Raw genomic sequence first — 22,100 nt, forward strand, 5'->3', positions numbered from 1 at the left:
GGGACAGTGTTGTTTTTGTGAGTTTTTTATTACAGAACTGCACATGGTTGGATGGATTTGACTAAGCAGAATGTGGAAGGGTGATCCCCATTAGTAGCATTGGGGAGCTGCCTGCAGTTTGAGGCAGGGTGTGCTCAGTCTGCTGGTGTACCTAAATCTCTATGCACTTTACCAGAACAAGAGGTGGTGTAAGGAGTTGTGGCCCTACTGCTCATCTGCAGATCCTAGTTATCTACTTCCATTCTTCCTGGGTTTGGTTCCTGTTTCTATACATGTAGATGATTTTCAGAATATTCCCCTTTCTTTTTGTCATTAGCCTGTGTTAGATGTTAACCTTTCATCATTCTTATTAGGTGTCTGAATACAGAGCCAGCACAGGTAATTTTATTAGGTGTCCTGCTAATATAGAAACTTTATAGCCCTAATGTAAAAAATGGCACTCTTCCCCATCTTTCCCCTGCCTTTTTTTTATTTTCTTTTTTCCTTCCCCAGAGAAGTAGGGTTTGCCATAAATCTGACTTGGTGAGACCCTGCATTCTCTTTGCAAAGCCCAGTATTTTAATTTCATGGAGCTTTGACTTGATTTTGAAACTTCATTTCATTGTAGCCCTTTTGCTATGTTCAGGAAACAGGCAAGGCCTTTCTGGCATCCCTTTGGCCAGTGCCATCCCCTCCAGCTGAACTCTGCCATGTGCACCTTGTCTCTGCCAGCTGCAAGTCTTGAGTCTGCTGTCTTCCAACACACAGCCCCATGTGTTTGCAAACATTGTTTTGGGTGGTACCTGAGGTTTGTGTGTCTTCACTCGGTGTCTGTGCTCAGAAGTGCATAGGGGGCAGCTGGGCCTTCACAGTAGAGCTTCTAAACCTGAAGTTTGGAGGAAGGTATAAGATATTGCAATTATTTGAGTAACACCTTTGTTATTGCACTTGCTGACCCGCTTCTGGTCTGTTACTTGCATCATCACCATCATCTTGTCTTTGGGTAAGCTCAGCCTGCTTTTGGCATTTCTAGCAGATCAAAGGATCACTTCACAACTTGCAAATTTGACTCATGGATTTGAAGCCCTGGCCATGAATTATAGAGGTGTTAATCTTCCCTTTCTCTACTTTCCTTGCTTTGGTTTGGTAGGGTTTCAACACATAAACATTTATGTCATCCAGTTGTATTACAAATGGAACAAGAATATTTAAATCCTTGGTTTCTGAAGTAAAATCTGTGATTTTATGAGCAATTGGAGATTGCTGGATTCACCTGTTTTGTTTCATTTGAGCTTTAAAGTGCCTGCTTACTCACAGTAGATGTATTTTTGAAAGAAGGTGCAGACACTATGGTGACAGTTGCCTTAGAAATGCATGTAACAATGCAGAGAGGAGGATGCCCACTGGCAGCTGGGGCTTCGTGTCCCTGTCCACAGGAACTGGCCACCCTGTGCCCCATCTCCTCGTGCATCTCCACCTCCCTCACCACCCCTGCCTGTGTGTGGTGTGGGCTGGGGCTCAGCCCAGCTGGGGCAGGTGAGGGCAGGGACTCTGGGTGCTCCCATCCCTTTCCAGAGGAGCTCATGGCAGATGATGGGTCTGGGGGTGCAGGATGTCAGTGGGACATCTGTGCCAGGCAGCAATGGGCCATCAGCAGGATGGGTTACTTGAGCTGGGTAGGGTCCACTCCACCAGTCTCACGGCCAGGCAAACTCCAGGCAGAAACAGTGGAAGAAACCTCTAAATTCCTGAACATTTCACAGATTAAGTACCATGTATTGCCATTAAAAGAAAAAAAAATCCACCCTGTCCTTTGGGGATTAACATTTGATGACAAGCTATAAGAACTGTCAGTGAGAGTATTGATCCCAAATGTGTTATGGGGTGTCTGTAGGCCCAGTTTTAAGAACTACAAGCTTAATGTATTGCATGTATAAGATGTTGATCTTGACTGCAACGTGAAACATTGACTGCATTTTATTACACCTAACCCTCGTATTTATTTACATAATAGATTTGGATGGGAAATATCTGTCTCCAGTGAAGTATGTGAATTAGAAACGCAAAAACTAAATATGAGCACTGGGAATAAATACACCCTGGCTTGTGAGTCAGGTGTGCAGTCTGTGGGAAGGGCTGTGATTAGCCATTATGTATGTCCTACAGTCTTTCTCGTCTCACCGAGATGAGATTTTTATTTACAAGGCTTTCTTTCTCTGGCTGCAGTTCCATTAAGTTTTGCTGTAGCGTTGGAAGAGGCAGGCCCGTTAGCTGCACACAGATTTACTGTGCGAGTTTAAGCTAATGGATACTTATCAGGCAGGCTGTATTTGGTGATCGTCCATCATTTGCTCATTAAACAGTGTATCTAAGTGATTCTCATTTCCTCCCTGCCATGTCTGGAAAGGAGGAAACTAGACACATTACGATGGAATATTAATGTCCTGGAGGATTTAGCCACCCATAATTAGATCTCCTTTGCATAAACCTGCTAGTGCTACCTTATTTTGTTGTTTGTCTTGTTCTCCTTAATCACCTTCACATCTTTTTCTGTTCCTAACGATCTTTTTTCAGTTTCCCTTTGTAATTCTGTCCCATTTGTCTCATCCTTCTTCCTTTTTTTCTTTCTTTTTTTTTTTTTTTCCTTTTCCTTGACCTAGTGAGCACAGCAGTCTGGGTTTCCCCACTCCTCCCTCCTTCACACAAAAAGGCTGACTTTGCCAGCAAAACCCACAGTCTCTGCCAAGCCCTATTACTGACTTTGGAGAAAAGCAGCTAGAGAACTTGTGCAAATTTAAGCTCTGAACTAGCTAAATAAGCCATGTCAGTAAACCTTCTTGTCTTATTCCCTGGCCTGCTGGCTCATGAAAGGACTAATACATAACGGTCCCATTTAAGGTGGAAAAAACCCTTGCTGGCCAAGGGCCACCAATGGCTGGATCAGCTGCTCACTCAGGAGAGAATGGGGAGGTGGCTCCGGAGCTGTGAGCAATCGTGCCAAGGACCATGCCCGGTTCCCATGGGGGATCCCAGGGCTAGGGCATGGGCAAGGAATGCGCCATTGCCTCACTGGGGATGCCGTGGTGTCCCAGTGCTCTTTCCCATCAACCAAGAGGGCATTACTAAAGCTGAATGGAAATGATCACACAAACAAAATGCCTTGTAAAATGGGGAGACCTGAGAGGAATCCTCTGGTGAAGTTGAATTTCCAAAGGGAGTGAATTGGCTCAAGTGGCTGGTATAAAGCACTCCCAGCAGCTTCTGCCAGCTTCTACCTTTTTGCTCCCCTGAATGTTGGTACGAAGGCACCAAGGGGATTTCCCTTTCCTTTCTAGCTGCAAGGTACTGTAAATGCGTCGGGATACACTCACAGGCATCTATTCTCAGCTGACTGGCAAAGCCCCTCGAAACTTCCTATTTTCCTGCTGAATGTGAAGGTTTCTCTGTGCACAGTGGCGGGAGAAAGCCCCAGCTGCTGACAAAGAGGGGCAGCCCGGTTCCTGGAGGAGGCGATGCCTGGCTCGGGGCCGGCTCTGCGCCCTGCAGCGCTCCCGGGCAGCGGCTGCAGCTCTGCCGCAGCGCCGCTGCATTAATAACAAATGGGGCTGCTTCTCATGCTGCTACTTCCCCCCTGCTGCAGATTTTTGTGTTTTGCAGACTCTCGTTTCACCGATGTGATGGGGAATCTTATCAGGGAGCATCTAAGGAGGAGAGTGGGAAAGCCTTACAGCAAACTGGGAGGTGATGTGATCAGGAAGGGTTGGCTGGCTGCTGCTCAGAGTAGCCATTTCCAGACCTTTACCACTGCTAGTTGTGGTGGCAGTTCCCGGGGCTGTGCAGGGCTGACCCTCTCTGGGCAGCAGGCTCCGTGCAGCAGAGGTGTTCTCTTCTTTCAGTTTGAGGTATCAGCCTGTCTGCACCTCTCCAAAGATGGGCTCTAGATACACGCGGAAAACACCAGGCTATTTAAAGTGTAAAGGTTGTTAACACCCTTTGTGCTCCTGCCATGCCAAGCAGCTGGAAAGTGACTGCTTTACAATCCTCAATCCACAAAGTTTTGAGATCCTCATCTCCCTTTGACTTTGTGGAAATGGAAGCTGCTCTGCATTTTGCAGGATTAAGAGCACTGTATCAAATCCTAGGCTGCCAGTGCTGTGGGATGAGTCGCGGCAGATGAATGGTGGTCGGATGGGGCTATTCTGTGTCCTGTGCTGATTTGGGAGCATGTAATTGCATGTGATGGGAGGGATGGAGCAAAGGCTGTGTAGGACAGCACAGAGTTGTGTGTCTGAAAGTGGCAAAGGAGCTTGAAGATTAGAGAAGATCACGGAGCTCCTGCATGCGAGTACTGATAGCTAGGGCAGGAAAAGATGTGATTAATGTGTGACTGGCTTACAATGCGGCTTGGTGCTGGAGTATTTCTCTAGAGGGAAAGCTGTGAGTCTTGACACGTACATTACAGCTAATACACAGGCATCAGTGAGACTTCCCTGGCTTTAGCTGAGAGTTCCGTCACCAACAAAATCTTACAAAATCCTCCAAGCTAAAAAAGTGGCACCGCATTTTGTGCATTCAAGGTATTTTGTACCTGCTGTTTTCTAAGGTTGCTGGCAGGTGAGGGAGTGGCCCTGATCCTGAATGCAGTGCTTGGTAACAGCCTTGATTCGGGAAAGTTCCCCCCTCAGCTGTGAGATGTGCTTCTAACCCATTTGATTTCTCAGTAGTTCCTCATGCTCTCACGTTCCTGACGTTTTCGTTAGTGAACTATGGTGTTTTTATATTATGGGAAGTGTTAAACTGGTCCTTGTGGTCCTTGAAGCCTGTGTAATAGGATAAGGGAGCATACACATGCCATCTGAATTACTGATGGGCTGTTGCTCACTTGTAAAGCTTGATTGCATCTAGAAATCAACATTTGGTGCAGAAGCATCTTACTTTGATAAGGTTAACTTCTTTCCTGGGAGTGATAAAGTGTTAAATAAGCACTGTGACTGTGAATGGAGTTCAGGTAATGGTAGCCCCATAAATAGATGTTCTCCTCTTAGGGGAATGGATGCTGAATCCTTTCAGAAGTTTCTCTGAGCACAAAGAACTGAAATCTTTGAGCCTGCAGCACTCGTGACCTAGCAATTAAATAAACATCCTTGGAGAACATCTGAGACAAGCGGGCAAAATGCAAATATTTGGCATGTGCAGGAGTGCTGTATTGTGATGTTGCCATTGCACACAGTTCTTCCCTGTGTCGGCTGTGTGCTTATTCTGGCTCTCGCATTTGGGCCCCACAGTCAACTGGAACAGAACAGAGGTCTTGTCCAGGTATGACAGCAGGGAGTCCTCCTGTGCTGGGGCAGAGGAGGGAGGGGAGGCAGATGTGTCCTTCCACTGCCAGCAATGACATCCCTGTGCCAGGCCTCAGGTGGGCAGTCCACACACTTAACCATCTTTTGAGCAGACTAACAATAAGAATTTCCATGCTTCCAGATCAAGGCTATTCTCAAGTCAAACTCAGCTTTCCTGAAGGCTGTCAGCTTCAGAGATGCCCCCAGATTTCAGCAAAGACGCAGATGTTGTAGCAGGCACACACTTTGGTGAGATTCCTGTAACTATCTCATGATCATCACCCTGAAGGATGTAGCTTAAAAAGTCTCTTTTTATTTGCAGTATTTTATCTCAGTGTGCTGGCAAATACTATGCATCATTTACAAAAGAGAAGAAAAATAAGTTAATGCTTCAAAAATAGAAATAGAGTGCTGTGAGTGTTGATATCACGGTGTAGTACTAGACTTTGAAACTTTTTCTTGCCCATTTTAAAAAATGAACTACATAGTGATTTTGGCTCAAAGAGTTGTGTGTACCCTCTCTATTGGTCAGTGTGTTGCCCCATGAGTGTTGTGCCAAAGATGCCTGGAGTTGAATGGAATCAAACTCCAGGCATCTTTGTCCTCTTGCTGTATTGTCTCTGTATTACTGAAAAAGTAAAAATACGCATTTCCAAAGCATTTTAAATGGATCATTCTAATGGAGAGAGCAGATAGAGACCAGAGTAAGAGTGTACTTGCATAGCAAAGTCTGTGTTCCAGCCATGGTTTAATGTGCAGGCATGCCATGTAAATTGGGCAGAAAACAGGCTGAGTTTGTGAAAGAAAATGGGAAGAATCCAATCCAGCAAAAAACCAAGTGAAGTGCATGTGTGAACATTCTGCCCACAGCTTAACACCAGTGATTTTGTATGTCTTCATTTTCAATGCCTGGTATGAAATGCCTCCAAAGTTTCAGGAAATGCAAAGCCTTCACCCTCTTGTCACCAGGATTCTTGAAAAGTAGTTAGAATTGGTACAAGATCTTCAGTTGGTTTGGAAAATCAGGGTTCTCACTCTTGAATGGTGCCACTGTTCCCTGTGGTTTTCCCAAGCTGCAGAGTGTTTCATGCACGTGGGTGGCTCCTGCCCATGCTAAACATCAGCTTTGTGGACTTACGTGTCCGCACATTCAGAGTGATTAGCTAGCACAGATAGAAGTGTCTAGTCCTTGACTTGGGTAGTTATGTCTAGCATGTCTCAGAAAATGTATTTTCCTGCTAATGAAATGGGAATTATTCTTAATTTGCAGTGTATTTTGAGAGTGATTGTGTTGAATGCTTTGTACCTCTTCCCTGACTTTATTTTGCTCATTACCACAAGTTAAGTAGCAGCATCTACACAGTGAATGTTGATACACATGGTCACCTGAGCCAACTTAGGTTTCAAGGAATGATGACAAAAATATTGAGAAACTGAAAATTCAGCTTAAGTGAATCATTCTCTGGCTAATATTATGGACTAAGAGTGGTTTTGACTTTGTTCTCAGTAGTGAGACATGAAAATCCCTTCACAGCCATAGTGACCAAATCTCTTCTGGGTCCACTATGCCCTGCCAGGGAGGACTTGCCAAGTCCTAAGGCAGTCCCCAGGGGGCCTGTCCCCAGATGGGGTCTGTGGGACTCCTCTGCCCTCTGTGAACAGCATCATGTCCCCAGATCTCCAGCCAGCCTGGGAAGCCTCTTTCTGCTTCCCCATGGCTCCAGCAATAGACTGAGAGCAAATTTCAGCTGCAAATGCTTGGCTGTTGAAGTTGACTTTAGGAAAAAGAAAACATATTTCTTTCTGACTTCCATGGCTTCTGCTCACTGCTGAGGTTGAGGAAAAGCCACCAGTGACACCACTTTGAATACTTAAATAACCATTTAATCCAGAAGATTAAGCAGCCACAGAGGAACCTCACAGCTCTTGGTTTATGCCCATTATGGAGAGGGAGCAGAAGCACATGGAGTTTAGTGTCCCCTGCAATTACACTTGCTGTCTGTGACAAAGCCTGATCACCTCTTTTTTGCTTCAGCTTCGCAGACACCACTTCCCACCAAGCCTCTGGGGCTTCTTAATGAGAGTATAGACACAGTCTTTCAGTCTTTCTTTTCTGGATGTGGCTGCTTTTGTTCCTTGTTTCTCTCTGCCCACTGCCTAGCTGGGTGGATGGATGGATGGGCAGGTGAGGATCAAGTGTGTGAGTCAGTTGATACTGCAATCCTTTTTGGAACAGACTTTGCTGTTACTTTTTCTTATAGTTTAGCCTCTGAAAGAAACTGTTTGCTTAAAAAAATTAAAGGAAAATGGAAAAGCAAAAGGAAAGTGGTGGTAGTGTTGTGAGCAGCAGCTGCAGGGCGATGTGTCTGTGCCTAAGCTCAGGAGGCTCCATCCCACTGGCCTCTTCTTCCATGGATATGCAGCACTGTCAGCTCTGTGGTGGGTCTGTGCAAATTGAGGGGGAGAACCTGAAATCATGACTGTGATAATATAAAGTGAATTTCAGTGCCATTGCCTCTATGTGAATGTTCTCTGTCCCCTTTTCAGTCATTAGGGAGCAGAGCAAATTAATGCCAACAGAGGCTGATTCAAACCTTTGCCCTCATTTACGGGATTCCAAAAACCGTGGTTTTGTTACGTGCTGGAGCCAACTGCCCTAGAGCAGCTCAAGGACTGGAGTAGTCTTTGGTGTTTAACCAACATGAAAGTCAGTGTATTGCTAAAATTGTCAATGACCAGTGCAGATCCATATACTACTCCTTGACTAGGACCAAATTTATCTCTTTTATGTATTTTTAGCAGACTGGGTTTTTTTAATCTCTCTTTCCAAGACAAAATGTAAAGAAATAAAAGCCTCAGCATAAAAGTAGTAATATAAAAAAATACTCTCCAAGCAAAACAACCAAAAAACAGTCAAGGATAAAACAAAATTAAAAGATTCCCCTTGTCTGTTTTGGGTAAGGTACATGAGTTTCCAACTTGGCTTATTTAGTTTTGGAGCAAAAACCCTCCCAGGTGTATATAGATTTTGATGTTAAAATGAGACATGCATTTGTGTAAGACTGAAATGGTATTTGGGATAACTGCATCCAGAGTTTTTCTATTAAGAGATGGGTCGAAATGGGAACAAGATGGTGGCTTAGAGAGCACAAAATGGTAGGTGAGCCCTCAGGAGGGAGCACACGCCAGCCAAGCTGGCTCTGCCACCGTCAGGGAATAGGACCAATAATGGCTTCAATAAGCTTCTAGCTTTGCCTCTTGTTTTTCCTCTGTCATTCTGGAATTTAATATTATGTGACACGGCCTTTATGCTAACATAGACTATGAAAAAAGTATAGCCAAGACTCAAGTATGATTTCTCCAAAGAAATGGTTGAATTTCATGCTCCTCCATTAGTAAGCACACAGATTTAAGAAAACCAGAGTGGTGCCCTTCTGTGTAGCACACATTTTTCCATGGTTTGGACAAAAAATTGCATTTGTCAAGGCACTGCCTATGTAAATTATATTCTCTGTTCTTAATGGCATATGATGTTACCACTAACATCAACTTAATGCCAGAATTCCGCACTGGATTGGGGGGAAAAATGTGAGGAAAGCATAAAATCAAGACTGTTGTGATGCAAATGTCAGTGGAAATATTCATTTTAGCAGGTTGGCCTGAGCGCAGAGAGCAGGTCAACAGGGTTTGTGCTTGTGGCTTTGCAATATGGTTTGGATTCCAGTTGCAGAATTCTATAGAATGTGCATTTGAACCCAGCATAACTTAGTTGAAAGGGTAAGCAATTGTTAAGTGCATGGAGTAAATAATATTAATCAGAAAATAAAGACGCATAATTTAAATTTGTTTGGTGTCAGGCTGACAGAGTGGGCAGGTGATGATGATAAACTTTTGCAATTCAAAAGAAGAATTTCTGCAGTTGCTGCTTTCAAATGCCCAGTCTGTCATTAGTATAACCAGCACTGACTTCAGTAACAGCAGAATCCAGCACTTTTTTGCCTGGCTTGTTGTTGGCTGTTCTCTTAGTTATTTTTAAGAATGTAAGAATCAAGTGGCATTTTTGTAATTGTTAACAGGCAGAAGGTTTTAGCTATGTCACAGAGCACTGGCTCTGACAGCCTTCACAGCAACAACAAATTTTAAAAGCAGTTATTTGTGACTGCCATATCACAGAACATGGTTATATATCAAAATAGTTTTTTTTAATTCTGAAAAATCCCTGAAGATATCACTGGGTTCTGAATATGGCAGATGTGTTGGTATGTTAGGATGACATAAGTCAGGCAATTTTTCCTTCACAGGACAGTTCTTTACTATGATCTGTTGAAACATCCATTTCAAAAACAACCTCTATATTTACAATGGCAATTTTGCACATGCAAGCTGTGAATGTACAACATTTCAAATATGAATACTTACCAGGAGTGGTGTTTAAGTGTCTATTAAAATTTCACATGAACTTACTGACACCCGTTCAGGAAGAAACTGCAAACACAAATCCCATATTTAGGTTAAAAAGTAGGAAAAATCTCTTTACCAAATTTCCACCTTATGAATTACTTTACAGAAAGCAGTAAGTTCTTTTTTAGCAGTGAAGAAGTCTCTTTTAATACTTAATGTCATAGTGGACCTAGTTTTCTGATGACTTTGCTTTCCAGTTGGTTTGCTTTAGCAATCACAACTTATTTTTGTTCTTTTTCAGTTGAAGAGGGTGAATCTTCAGATTTTGCTTTGACCTGGGACTCGTCAGTGACTCAATCAGGTAAATATTTTAGGTTCTTCTGATTGCAAAAACTGCCAGAAAGCTGCCAGGCTTTTTACATGAACTGTATTTTGCATGTCACATTCCTGTCTCAAATCCAAGACTACCCACTGCAACACAATTTTTATATCAGTTCCATATGGTCAATAAAATCTATTACACACAGAGACTAATATACTCTTATCCTCCAGAGAGCCATTCTTTCTTCTTGTGGGCGCACTGAAACGGGTTGTGATTTCTCCAGTATAACCACTTTGAAGTTTTCTGCAATGGGCACTGTTACACATTCATTCCAATCTAATTACATAAAAGCTGCTTTAATAGGAATTTTAAGCCTCAGTCTCAACTGGAATGTGTGTATTTCTCCTCTCGGAGGAAATTGGAAAGTACTGTCAGGGCTGGAGAATAAAAGTGGTACATCGCCATGGTAGAAAGATTTAAAATTTGAACAAGCTTTTGGTCTGCTTGACAGTGATAAACATGTGTCTGAAGCTCGTTCATTCATGTTAGGTCAATAATCTGAATAAAAAGAGGCTCAAGAAATTGAACAGGATAAATCAAGTTTGTCTGTGAAATATGTATTGATAACACAAGCATTAGGGTAAATGTCAGATTAGTTTGTGTTTAGAGTGACTAGCCACATCTCAGTCACTGTGCCCCATGTAAAGATATTTTGCTGTGTGTTTTTAACATTTATGAGATGTTCATAATATTTTTGATTTTGAAGCCAGTAAGTCTATTTCTGTGGTCTCTCCACATTGGACTGTGCAATGGTATTCTCTTAAAAGCTCACCAATGATAGGGAAACAGCTGAGAAGCTGAGCAGTAATATGAAAGCCAACAATGGTGTTGCATTCCCGGTTAGATGGGTTTTGTAAGAGTCAGGGGGAGCCTGGCTCCCAGGGGACACTTTCTTACCACAGTGATCATCTCTCTGGTCTCAAAGGCACAAGCTGTCTTTGCGTGGCACTTTGTGGCCTTTCACATTGTACCCGCTGTGCTCTCAGATGCATCTTCTGGGGCACTGGGTGCATCTTCTCTGGGCACTCTGGCTGTTTGGAGGGGTTTATTTTCACTAGTCTTGATAGCAAATATTGCTGCTGCTGCTGCAAACCCCCAGCTGTGATGTGGAAGGCCCCTTTGTGCCTGCAGCTAACGGTGCATGAAAAGAGCGCTCGCCAGCTCTCTTGCTTGACCTTCATCTCAAACAGCACTGCAGTGGAGTTACCGGTGTTATCTATCACAAGGCTGGAAGTGTATTAAATTCAAAATAGCCTATGGTTCAAAACAATGGCAAAAAAACCCCCCAAAGTTTCTTTGCACAGCAGAGTTAATTTGGGGTTGGTATTGGTGATTATGCCTTAAGTAAAAGACAGACTGTGAAAGGCTTTTACCAAGTTAGATGAGTCTCCATTTTTCTTCATTTATTCCCACAATTACAGCTCTCATTCAAGACATCGGATGTGGGAGAAAATGTATTGTATACATGATTTATGGCAGCTTTAGGAAAATATGTGTTAATTGGGGGGTTTTCTTCTTAACACATTTAGGAGCTACAGATGTCAATCGTGTATGTGTATAAAGATGTGATACCGTATCCTGTCAAGCTGGGATGCAACACATAGCACACAAGTTGCAGGTTGGAATATGATTGAGGAACTACAGAAAAATCTTAAAAAGCCCAAGTTTGTGGTAGTGTGGCTGTGTGAAGTCACTAGCTCCTGTGTGGTGTGGCTCCACAGCTATATTCAGTAACTGAAACCAGTCCCTCAGTCCCAGTGTGCGAGACTTTCATTATGTTCTTTTATGATCTTCCTGTTTGCATTAGCTTCAGTAGTGTGATGGCGAAGTTCAATAAAGGGTGAAAAAACATGCTTCAATTTCTTGTTTCATGTCCCTTCCTTCCCTGGCCCAGAATGACAAAATTTCCTCCCCTTCCTTAACTCCCCCAAAAGGAAAAAAACCCCAAAGGCCAAACCTGGGACTTGTTAACTCTGAAACCTTTGCCAGATGTTTCAAATTAACATATTTCTCTCCCTCTTTCTCCTGTATGTGTTTGTACATCTCTCTGTGTGTGCAAACACATACGAAATGACTTCTGAAAAATTCTGTTGGCACTCTGCACAGCTGCTGTGAGCTGGGGGAGTCATGGTCCCAGGGTTGGGTGGTATAACAGCAAGAGCTGTTACAGGTAGAATGTAAACTTTAAGCTTTTTAAAACTATATAAATATATTTTTCTACTAGTGAAATAGCTATATAGGTGCATCTGTGGGGGAAAAAAGGAACTTTTGCTGCTATATTCTATTTTGTTCATCTAACCAGTAGAAGCTATTCTGAAAAAATTTTTTGTGAGCATGAGTTGAGTCTGCAGTCATGGGTCTTGTCTGGGTGGCTCTGATGACCATCTGTCCTTGGTGTGCCAAACACAGGGTTCCAAGCTCGGTGTCTTCTGGGGGAGCTTCTCTGCTCCTGACATGTACTGAGGGTGCACAACCTGCACACCCCTGACCACACCATGGCACTGGGCAGGGGCTGTTCATGGGAGCTGCTTAGTGCAGCCCATGGAAACTTGGCTGTGAACACCATGGCAAAAGAAATCCTGTGCTCAGATGAGTCTCTTTGGTGCTGCTTTGGTACAGGACCATCCTTTTTCCTCTGGCAGAACGTGTGCACAAGTTGCTGTCTGCTCTGGTGTAACTGCTCATTCCTGGTAAAATCTGCTTTGCAAGATTCCAAGCCATGGTATAGTTGCACTGAGGAATTTATACCAGTACTTCAAATACAGCTAGAAATAGCTTAAATTAATTTTTTAAAATAACAACTACTTAAAGGCTGTGCATAATAACCTAGAGAATCAAAAAAATCCATAGAAGGGGCAGAGGTTGCCCTTGCATCAGGGTGAGTAATCTGAGTATCCACCAGTACTGTTTAACAATGGGCATATAGCAAATTTCCTTCCTCTTCAGGTTTTGTAAACATATTTTCCTTAATGTAAAAGGAAGAAAAAAACCCTTTTCCTTTCCTCCCTTAATCCAAGGACTTCGTTTGTTGTTGAATAGCTGGTCAGGCGTGTTTTGCTGCCTAAGAGGCAGAGATGTTTTCTGTTCCAAAGGAACAGTGTAGCTGAGTACTTTTTCCCCCTGCTTCCCCCCGCCCTTAACACATGTGCAGCCCTTGCAGCCTGTCTGTCCTTCTCCAAAAGTGTCACTGGGGTTGGACTGGGCAGGGCTGCTGGGGGCCAGGCAAGTGCCCACCTCTGCTCTGCAAAAGGGGTTCTGGCTTCTTCGAGGCCAAGACAAAAATAAGGTTCAATACTCGCAAAACAAAGGTCCGGTCAGACAATGATGCATTTCTGTTGCAATACATCACGAGGGTATTTTCTTGAGGAGTAACAAGGGACATTTTAAAGAAGTAAAAAGTCTTACTAAATATATAGAGAATTTAAGGCATTTTAAAGACCTATGAAAGCATTTTATATGGGAGTTGCTGGGGAGTTTCTCATTAGCCTGACTGTGAGGCCCCAGGGAATCTTGGCTGAATTGTCTGGGGCAAACAGAGCAGATTCTGTCTTCTCCTCAGGAGCCTGCAGACCTAAAAGCCTAATTTTTTTTGTGTCTGCTTTTGAGGTAGTTGAAGGTATCTTGTTTTTCTCTGCAGCTACATTACTGTTACAGTACTGATCAAGAAAGAGTTTTGGAAATAGGGAACAGTGGACCATGTCCTGAGTGCTGGACACAAATGGCACTGGGTATGTCTATGTGCACAAGTGTTTGCAGAGCGTGGGGGTTCTTTGCAGTGTTTGCAACAGGAAAGGCCTCTCAGTGCCCAACCATCCATTAGCACATAACATTAGTGTAATTCAATTATAACATTCCAGAAATAATAAAAATAAATTACAGGTTGGTATTCCCTGCTTTCCCCATTAGCTCCAAATTTCCTGTCCCTGCCACCGAGCTCGCAGCAGCAGCTGGGCACACATGTGAGGGACATGTTAACACAGCACAGCATGGGGAAAAAAAACAAAACACAATATTTTAGGACACAGATATTTGATGTTTTTCTGTTAAGATTTCTCCCCCGTGTTTTTTTTTTATGCAGTACACCATTTTAGATTTTTAATTGCATTCTGCAATTTCTTTCAAAGTTTCTCTCCTTTCAAGGGAAAGAAAAGGGGAAGCAGCAGCTTTTCAGAAATGAACCACAAAATAAAGGAAAACCATCCTGTGGTCACTCATTTTCCTCTCTTATGCTTTGCATGGCATCTCCCAGCTATGTAAATCAAAATTTTCACTTGGTATCTCTAGAGGAGCAACATCTTGACACAATTTGGAGACTTTCTTTTTCTGCAGGGCTACCAGAGCCCATGCTGGGGTGTTTTTAATGCTGTCTCTGCTGCTCAGGGCTCGTGTTGCCTGTTCCCTCCTGGCTGTTCCCTCTGTTCTCCTCCCCTTTCAGTCTTCTGATCCTGGTGCTGCATTGTTTGTTCCCAGTGTTGAAGGTTTCTGTTCTCCTCTGTTCTGTAGAGTTGGGTTTAATTTTGGCTTCTTGGGAAAGCTGGGGTCTCTTGAAGCAAACAGAGACTCACTGCTGCAAGTATTTTTGCCTTAACTTTTTCCCATATTCTTTGAGATTTCTTTCCCATTTTATTGAGATAAGTAACAGAAAATGTATTCTCCTGCCTCACCTTTCCCCTTGGGGAGACCTGTTTTGTCTACACAGCTGCTTGTCTCCTCAGCTTCTCTCCAGCACCCTGGCCTTGCATGGGCCACTGCCTGGTGCCCAAGAGCAGCAGCCTACCAGGGCCCCTGTCCCTTGTGGTGTCCCAGTACCCAGAGCTGTCCCTGCCCTCTGCCTGTGGGCATGGGCTGTGTCAGGACCATTCAGGGAGTTCAGATGAGGGAGATTCCATAGACACCAAATTCCTTTTCTCTATTCCTGCTTGTACTGGATTTTGTCTCGTTTAACTTCTAATTGCAGAATGCAGAAAAACACAACATGAAATGCTGGGATCCCTACTGCAGGGCACTGGAAAGGTCAGTTGCAATTCAGAGGGCACTAGAAACCTGTTATTTTGCAAGTACTCTAAAATTACCTGTCCTGAGTGTCTTCACAAGCTCAGATATGTTCTAGAAGCTGATTTCATTAGTAAATCAGTATCAGAAGATTCTGATTACACTGGGTAAGGATTTACAAAGAAATAAGTCTTTGAATTTAGCAAAGAACTTAAAAGACCTTGGTAACTTTTTTAGTTGAATATTTTTCAGTATACTGTGAGATCTCAGCTGGTTGGCTTTCTTGTGTTGGTTTAAAAAATGGCATCCTTGTCCCTGCATTGACCTGTGGGATGCAGCCCAGTCAGTATAGTCTGAGATTCTCAAAATTTTAAACATCTGTTCTGGAAGCATCCAGAACCCAGAAAAATGCAAACAAGAAATAAAGTTTGGAATGTTTGCAGCTCGGGTTACTGCATTCCCCACTTATTATAAGTTGAAATTTTATTTTCCTTAGTAATGGGTGGGTTTTTGCAATGTCACATTGTAATGTGTTCTTTTTAGAAGAGGAAATAAAAATAATTCTCATTTCCTTATAAAATTTATTTTTTAGCGTTAATATTTTACAGATAAATACTAATTAATATATATTTACTTAAAGAAAGCACTTTTGATAGTGTTTTATCAAATGGAATATGAAGTAATAGGAAATACCTGATACTCAGATAACACGGTAGATGAATATCCTAGACCAATGTAAGATTTTTGTAGCTGGATAATACAAAAAGAAACAAAACAAGTAATTCTAAACCCTTCCCAGATTCCTCTGTTTGTGGGAATCAGGGCACAGCTCTGTATCTGCAGGCACGAGGGCTTCCTGTGAGCAAGCCTCTGCTCCCAGCACTCCTGGGCAGTGGATGTGGGACTGCAGGAGGGAGCTGTTGGCTGGAGTGACAGGGCAGTTCCTCGGGATCCCTGAAGTCCAGGCAACATCCTGCAGCTGTAGCACCTCCAGGGGAAGGAGCAGTACAAAAATGGCATTTGTGTGGCACGGTCCCGACACGTGTGCGTGGCGTGGAGCAGCAGCCCCGCCAAGCTGCCGAGGTTCTCCGGCGGAGCGGCGCTGTAGGTGTTCCCCTCTTGTTTGGGGAGGGAATCTCCGGCAAGAAGGAGTGATCTTCAGATGTGAACACAGCATGGGTGTCAGTATTTAAATTAGAAGCACACACCTGTGTATTATGGCCTTTCCTAGAAAATACTTACTATTAAAAATGTTAATTGGGAAAATTTTAGCGATAGCACAGAGGAGGAGAATTAATTTCCATGGTACAAGAGGCGAAGAAAGAAAAGCTCATTTCAAAGTGAGCTGTGAAGTTCTCCCCCTACTCCACCACCCAGCCTCTCCCAGGCTTCTTCCCAGACAATGTACACAGGAAAGCTTGTCTGCTTAAAGGAAGCTGAGCAAGTGTAGTGCATTGCAGCATGTCATTGATGTGTAAAGCCAGCCATCCTAATTGCTACAGGCTACAGCTGTACAAGGGAGGATTTCTGCAGGCTGCAGGGTCACAGCCCCGCCTGGCCTTGTGGACAAGGCCTCAAGGACTGGTGTGCACTGGGATGCCAGCAGTGCATCAGGACTGGTAATGGGCAGCAAGGTTTCAGTCAAGCCTAGGAATACCTCTGGGGTCATCAAGATAACCTCATCTGAAGTCTTGTGAGCTTGGTGTATGTGCTGGTGTGGGGCTGCTGTGGGTTTGCAGATGTTGCCATAGGGTTTTCTGGCACACACAAACATGCCACCAGCATGGATGGTTTTGCATACTGATGTTCTGGGGTGGGCAGGGGCCAACTTCCCCAGGGCTGCATCCCTGTCTTGCCAGCATTTTTCTCCCTCTGACAAAAGTACTTTTTATTTAAAGGAGTGCCTGTTGGTACTTTATCTGCTGAGAGATTGTAACACTGTTTCATTTCTTAGCACAGACTGAAAGTCAATCCCTTTCATGGGTGGACCATCAGGAGCAGCCTTCCTGGCCCTCCTGGGCTTGCTTGGTGTCCCCCAGGCATGAAAATCCTGGTGAAGGATCTGCCATTGAGCTGGTGTGGGTACTGGAGTAGAGGAAGGCACAGCACCTTTCCTGTGTTCTTCCATTCCTGTCTTTCTTTCAGTGGTGCCACCTTATTCTCTCTTACTGCAGAGTGAAGGGCTGTGATTAGATAAGCATTTTTTGTGTTTTTAAGTGGAAGTTATATCTGTTGTTTATGAAATTTCAGGGGCACAGCTAGGAGTAATGGGCTAAGGTAAAGCAAAGGAGATGCTAGGCTGAATATCAGGAAACATTTCCAGGTAGTGGAATCTAGTAGCCTGGTATCATCTTCCATTACCTTGGTAATTTGCAAACTAGACTGGACAAAGCACTTGAAGGCACAGTGTAGGAATGGTCTTACATCAGCAGAGGGATGGATAAAATCAGCTGATAAATCCTTCTCATCTCTAATTGATCCAATTCTGCTGCATTCTGGATTTGCTAATCTGCAGATTTGAGCTGACAGAATGGTCAGGCAGATTGTGCTTTCTAGAGCTTATTTAAGTAAATATTTTAATGTAGGATCTCAAAGCACTTGCAAATGCTAATTAAGCCTCCCAACCTAGGAGGAAGTCTTCCTTGTGCCACATATCCACACTACTTTGTGGATTCAGCATGCACAATGCTGCAGAATGACCTTCCCCAAAGGGCTCTGGCTTTGGAACTGATGGGCACTTGGCAGCCCATCCTGTCATTTCTGCAGGTCAGTGGCTTTGCTTTTCCAAATCTGCCTTGTCTGGCTGGTAGGAGTGGGGGAAGCTGAAATCGTGCTGCCGTAGGAAGAGATTGCAGTGGGTTTTACCTTTGTGAAAGCAGACAGCTGGAGAGTTGAACAAAAGTCTCCTGGTGAACAATTTCTTTGGTTTTCACAGAAACTTGTTCTCGTTTGACTGGTTTATACTTTGCAGTTGTAACTGGTAGCTCAAAGCTCTCAGCCTGAATAAATGTAGAACAAGAATAGTAGAATATATTATGTTGGTCTGCTGCTTAAACAAGAAAAATCAATAAAATATAATGCCACAGTGGTGGATCCCCAGTAATCATTCTTCTTAAGAAAAAAACAAACCATGGCAGTCATGAGAATGGGGTTTTATAAACAAGGTTGTAAAAGAAGAAAAAGAAATGGAATGAACAAGCTGCACTGCTTTGCATTCTGCTCTAACAACATTGATACAAAACTCTGCAGTGAAGAAATGTGTGAAATTTATGATGCTTTGCCCAAAAAATCTTTGCTTGTTCAGTACAGGAAACTAGAATAATTTGGGTTGGAAGGGACCTCTAGTGGGTCTTACTCAACATTGACCTGACTTGTAAAAGTTTTGTAGTCTTTACTATGCTATTTTTGGTTATATTGTCTTAAGCTGTTTAGCTTATCATGGACCAAGAGTCCAACTATACTGTAGTATAAAAATGTGTAGCAAACAAAAATTAAGGCCATAATAGGAGATATGTTTGCATTTCTGTCATTCAGTGTCTAAAGTAGCCTTTTTCCAGTCTCACTACAAGGAATTACGATGTCACTCAAAATAAACCGAGCTCATCTCATAACCTTGTATTTGTTGTGTATAAATTCAAATGAGAAAACTGTTAAATGGTACCATTTATAATGAGATTTGAGATACCCTATAGCTCTCACTTGGAGACAAGTGACCTTTGTCTTCTTTGGGGCTGAGTAACAGCGCAATGAAGATTTAACAGATGTGTGCAGAGATCTGGCAGTAGACTGGGGTGTGTTTGGAAGAGGTGCTCAATGTGTCTTGCTCTACACATTTTTGAATTCCTCACACTTGGGACTGGAGTGCTGCCTGCTGGTGTGCACCATACTCGTGCTTCCTTTCTCCCTTGGATGGCTTTGGTGTTCGCTAGTAGAAATTATTAGACAGTCACAAAACACTAAAGAGAAAGGAAAAAACCCACACACTTTGCTTGGAAGCAGTTTGTGTTGCATAAAGCTCTGACAAGATCAAGCCTCTAATTAAATTATCTGGCACGTGGGCAATTCTGTTCCGAGATCTGCTGAGCTAATGTGTAGCCATTAGCTCATACAGCCACCAAATCAGAAGTACCAAAGAGACAATTTGCATAGGGCCACAGCGTGTTTTAAAAAATTCTGGTGAGTTGTGAAGCCTGTAATGTTAATTGCCAGTTAGCACATTGTAATTGCTGTAATTATTTGCAAGTAAAATGATGTAAGGGACTTAACATTGTACTTTTCTTTAACACTTCACATGTTGGTGATCCACTAAATCTCCCACTTAAGAGTTTTGCTGGTTATTCTAAGAGCTTGACAGCCACTCGCTGAAGTCTGATCTCATCCACAAGCTTGCCATTCTGCCTGTTGGCTTTAATACTGAGCGCTGGCTCTCTGAAGTCTATATTAAAAAAAAAGGCAATAAAATACTAACTGCAAATGTCTACCGCTGACCAGTGAGAGCATAGCCAGCCCTGCAGCCGGCCGTGCTGGAGCCCAGCTGGGAGAGAGCCCTTAGCACAAATTGCCAAGTCTATTGCCTCCCACCGCCACGCCGCGGAAGTGGGCCAAAAGCTCCTCCGTATGGGATTAAAGGGATGTGTAATAGATTAAAGATCAAAAATGTTAATTAAGAAATGGTCTTTTCTAATAAGATGCCTTCAAGGGCATGGTACCAAAAATGAGGCAATATCTCATTTTGGCAACAGCTCAGGGTTGTAATGAAGCTGGAGCAGGGGGGGCTAAGGGGAGAAAGAAGGGATGCCTCCTGTTCAAGGCAACTCCTTCAGAAGGGGTAAATCAATTAGCAGTAAAAATGTAAACATGTGAGTCAGAATGATCTTACTCTGAATGCTGCTGAGGTACATGTTTTAGCTTGGCCTTTCCTTGAGGATAAGTTGGTAGTTTGCGACAGATAAACAAGGACTCCTTCAGCTTACTGGTATTTAAACATCAGCCTGGTAATTTGGCTGAAATTAACCAGTCTTGTTGAAAGCCTTGATGCATTTGTAGTGAATCTGTTCAATACATTTTAGATAATGTAATCATCTAGATATAGAAAATTCGCTCTCTTTGTTGCTGCATTGAAATTTGTAGGTGTAATGTTTGGGTAAAGGCTTATTTCTCCTCAGAAAAGGGGAGAGCCACCACTCTGAGCTTTCAGGCTCCTGCAGCAGGGTAAGTTTATGTTTTACAAGTAAATTGATATGCAAGTGTTGCTGATGTGTTTCAAACACGAAAGGTGCTTTAAGAGCAGTGAAATAATATTGCATTGTTATGACTAAAGCTGTTCTTTAAACTTGAGTGTTCTAGTCAGTGAGCCCACTGTTGCATTTTCTTAGTAAACTCATCAAATCTCCAAAAGTAAAACTCAGATGTTTAACAGTGCTTTTTCCTTGTGGTAGAATGATGGGATTGCACGTGTCACATCATCCCAGTTTTCCCTCAAAGTGCCTTGATAACTGCAAGCTGCAGCGTTTCTGAAGGAAGTTATTTGCCAGCATAAAATGGAGGGACCCTGTAGTCACATTTCTGCCCTAATAGTTGGAAGTTTTTGCTTGAATAAAGAAAACCACTGACATGGTGAGATCTCCATGTAGTGTGTGTATGTGTTTTAAGGCTCTGAGTGTTGTTTGAACCAAAGCCAGAGAGAATTTAGTCTGAGAGAAATACAGTGGGAAGGTGCTTGCTGGTCGTGTCCCTCTGTGTGCGCAATGAGCTGAGGCCGACTGAAGCACCTTGGTAGAAAAAGTCCTCTGAGAAGACTTTGAAATTTAGATTTGTTGCTCTATCTCTGTATATTTTATTTTAATCTATTGTGTTCTCCTTGAGAGGAGGAGTGATGGTTTTCCCCTGAAAGGCTTTTTGGACCCCTTGAGCTGGGCATGGTGTAGACTTGTGCTTATTGGTATTATTTAGCTTGGATGGGGGCAGTAGGTGACTTAGATGATACTAATTTCCTGTGCCCTGATTTTGTCAGATGAATAAATACAAATGGAGATAGTGGTTGTTTCCATTCACAGAAAGCAAATCAGAGAACTATTTCTTTCTTATTCAAATAAGATGTTTTTGTGGTTTGTAAATGTATCATTTTGACAGACTGATTAGTTCCATCTTGATTTCACTTATGGTTTTTGTTAAAAGAAATGTGTAACTTGGACTTGAATAGCATTCCCCCAAGAAGGGCTATGTCAGGCCATTCCTGCTGACACATCAAGGAGATGCAATTGTAGCAACAAAAATATCTGTGCCTTTTCCTGACTATGAAGCTTGCTTAAAAGTCTATAAGACAGTGTTTTGAAGTCTTCCTCTACATAATATTGACCATAGTAAAGAAAGATAACTATAGTCTGTCCTTCTTCTTTCAGTGACAAAAGGGAAGATTTCAATTTTGCACTATTAATTTAATCAAATATTTGCAGAAAAATGGTCGATTTGCAATGCTGTCATTACTTTCTACAGAATGTGTGTCCATTATTAAAACTGAGAAAAAGTGGGCTTAAGCCTTGATAGCAGTTTATATCAGACTCTCTGAAATTAGCACAGAAGTCCAGAAGACCATTTATTCTGCTAAATGAATGAGAAGTGTTCTGTGTAAAAAGCATTTGCCTTCTCTTCCTTGTTCATATTAAACAAAATACATTTATTGCCAAATTTCCACAGTAACGTCCAAGAAGCATAAAGAAAATCAACAGGGCTAGTGAAGTATAACTGAGAGCAGCATTTGGTCTACAATCTTATGAAAGAAAGGCTGTGCAGAAAAATGTACTTTTTCTGATTAAGGTGAATTTCAGGTAGAAATCTTGCACATGTTTGTAATACTCAGGTGGGTAAAACAATTTCCAGACAAGATGTTTGCAAAATATACTCTAAAAAAAAAATTTATTTTTTGTCTTTATATACTGTATGTGCAAACAGTGGTGAAGACATGAGGGATACAATTTCTGCAAATGCTTTTTGAATCTCAGGGTTTG

At 42.7% G+C, this 22,100-nt stretch overlaps 1 protein-coding gene across 2 annotated transcripts in view; it reads left to right on the forward strand.

Annotated features, from left to right (window-relative positions):
* The window catches only part of ZNF423 (zinc finger protein 423), a 225,203-nt gene that overhangs the window by 30,707 nt on the left and 172,396 nt on the right, over positions 1-22,100 (forward strand). For both annotated transcript variants that reach the window (XM_041458934.1, XM_041458936.1), the window contains exon 2: positions 10,021-10,080. In XM_041458934.1, coding sequence (XP_041314868.1) covers positions 10,021-10,080 — 60 coding nt within the window. The remainder of the gene's footprint in view (positions 1-10,020; positions 10,081-22,100) is intronic.

The sequence above is a fragment of the Pyrgilauda ruficollis genome, unplaced genomic scaffold (genome assembly GCF_017590135.1).
Source record: "Pyrgilauda ruficollis isolate IOZ18807 unplaced genomic scaffold, ASM1759013v1 scaffold13, whole genome shotgun sequence".
NCBI lineage: Eukaryota > Metazoa > Chordata > Aves > Passeriformes > Passeridae > Pyrgilauda > Pyrgilauda ruficollis.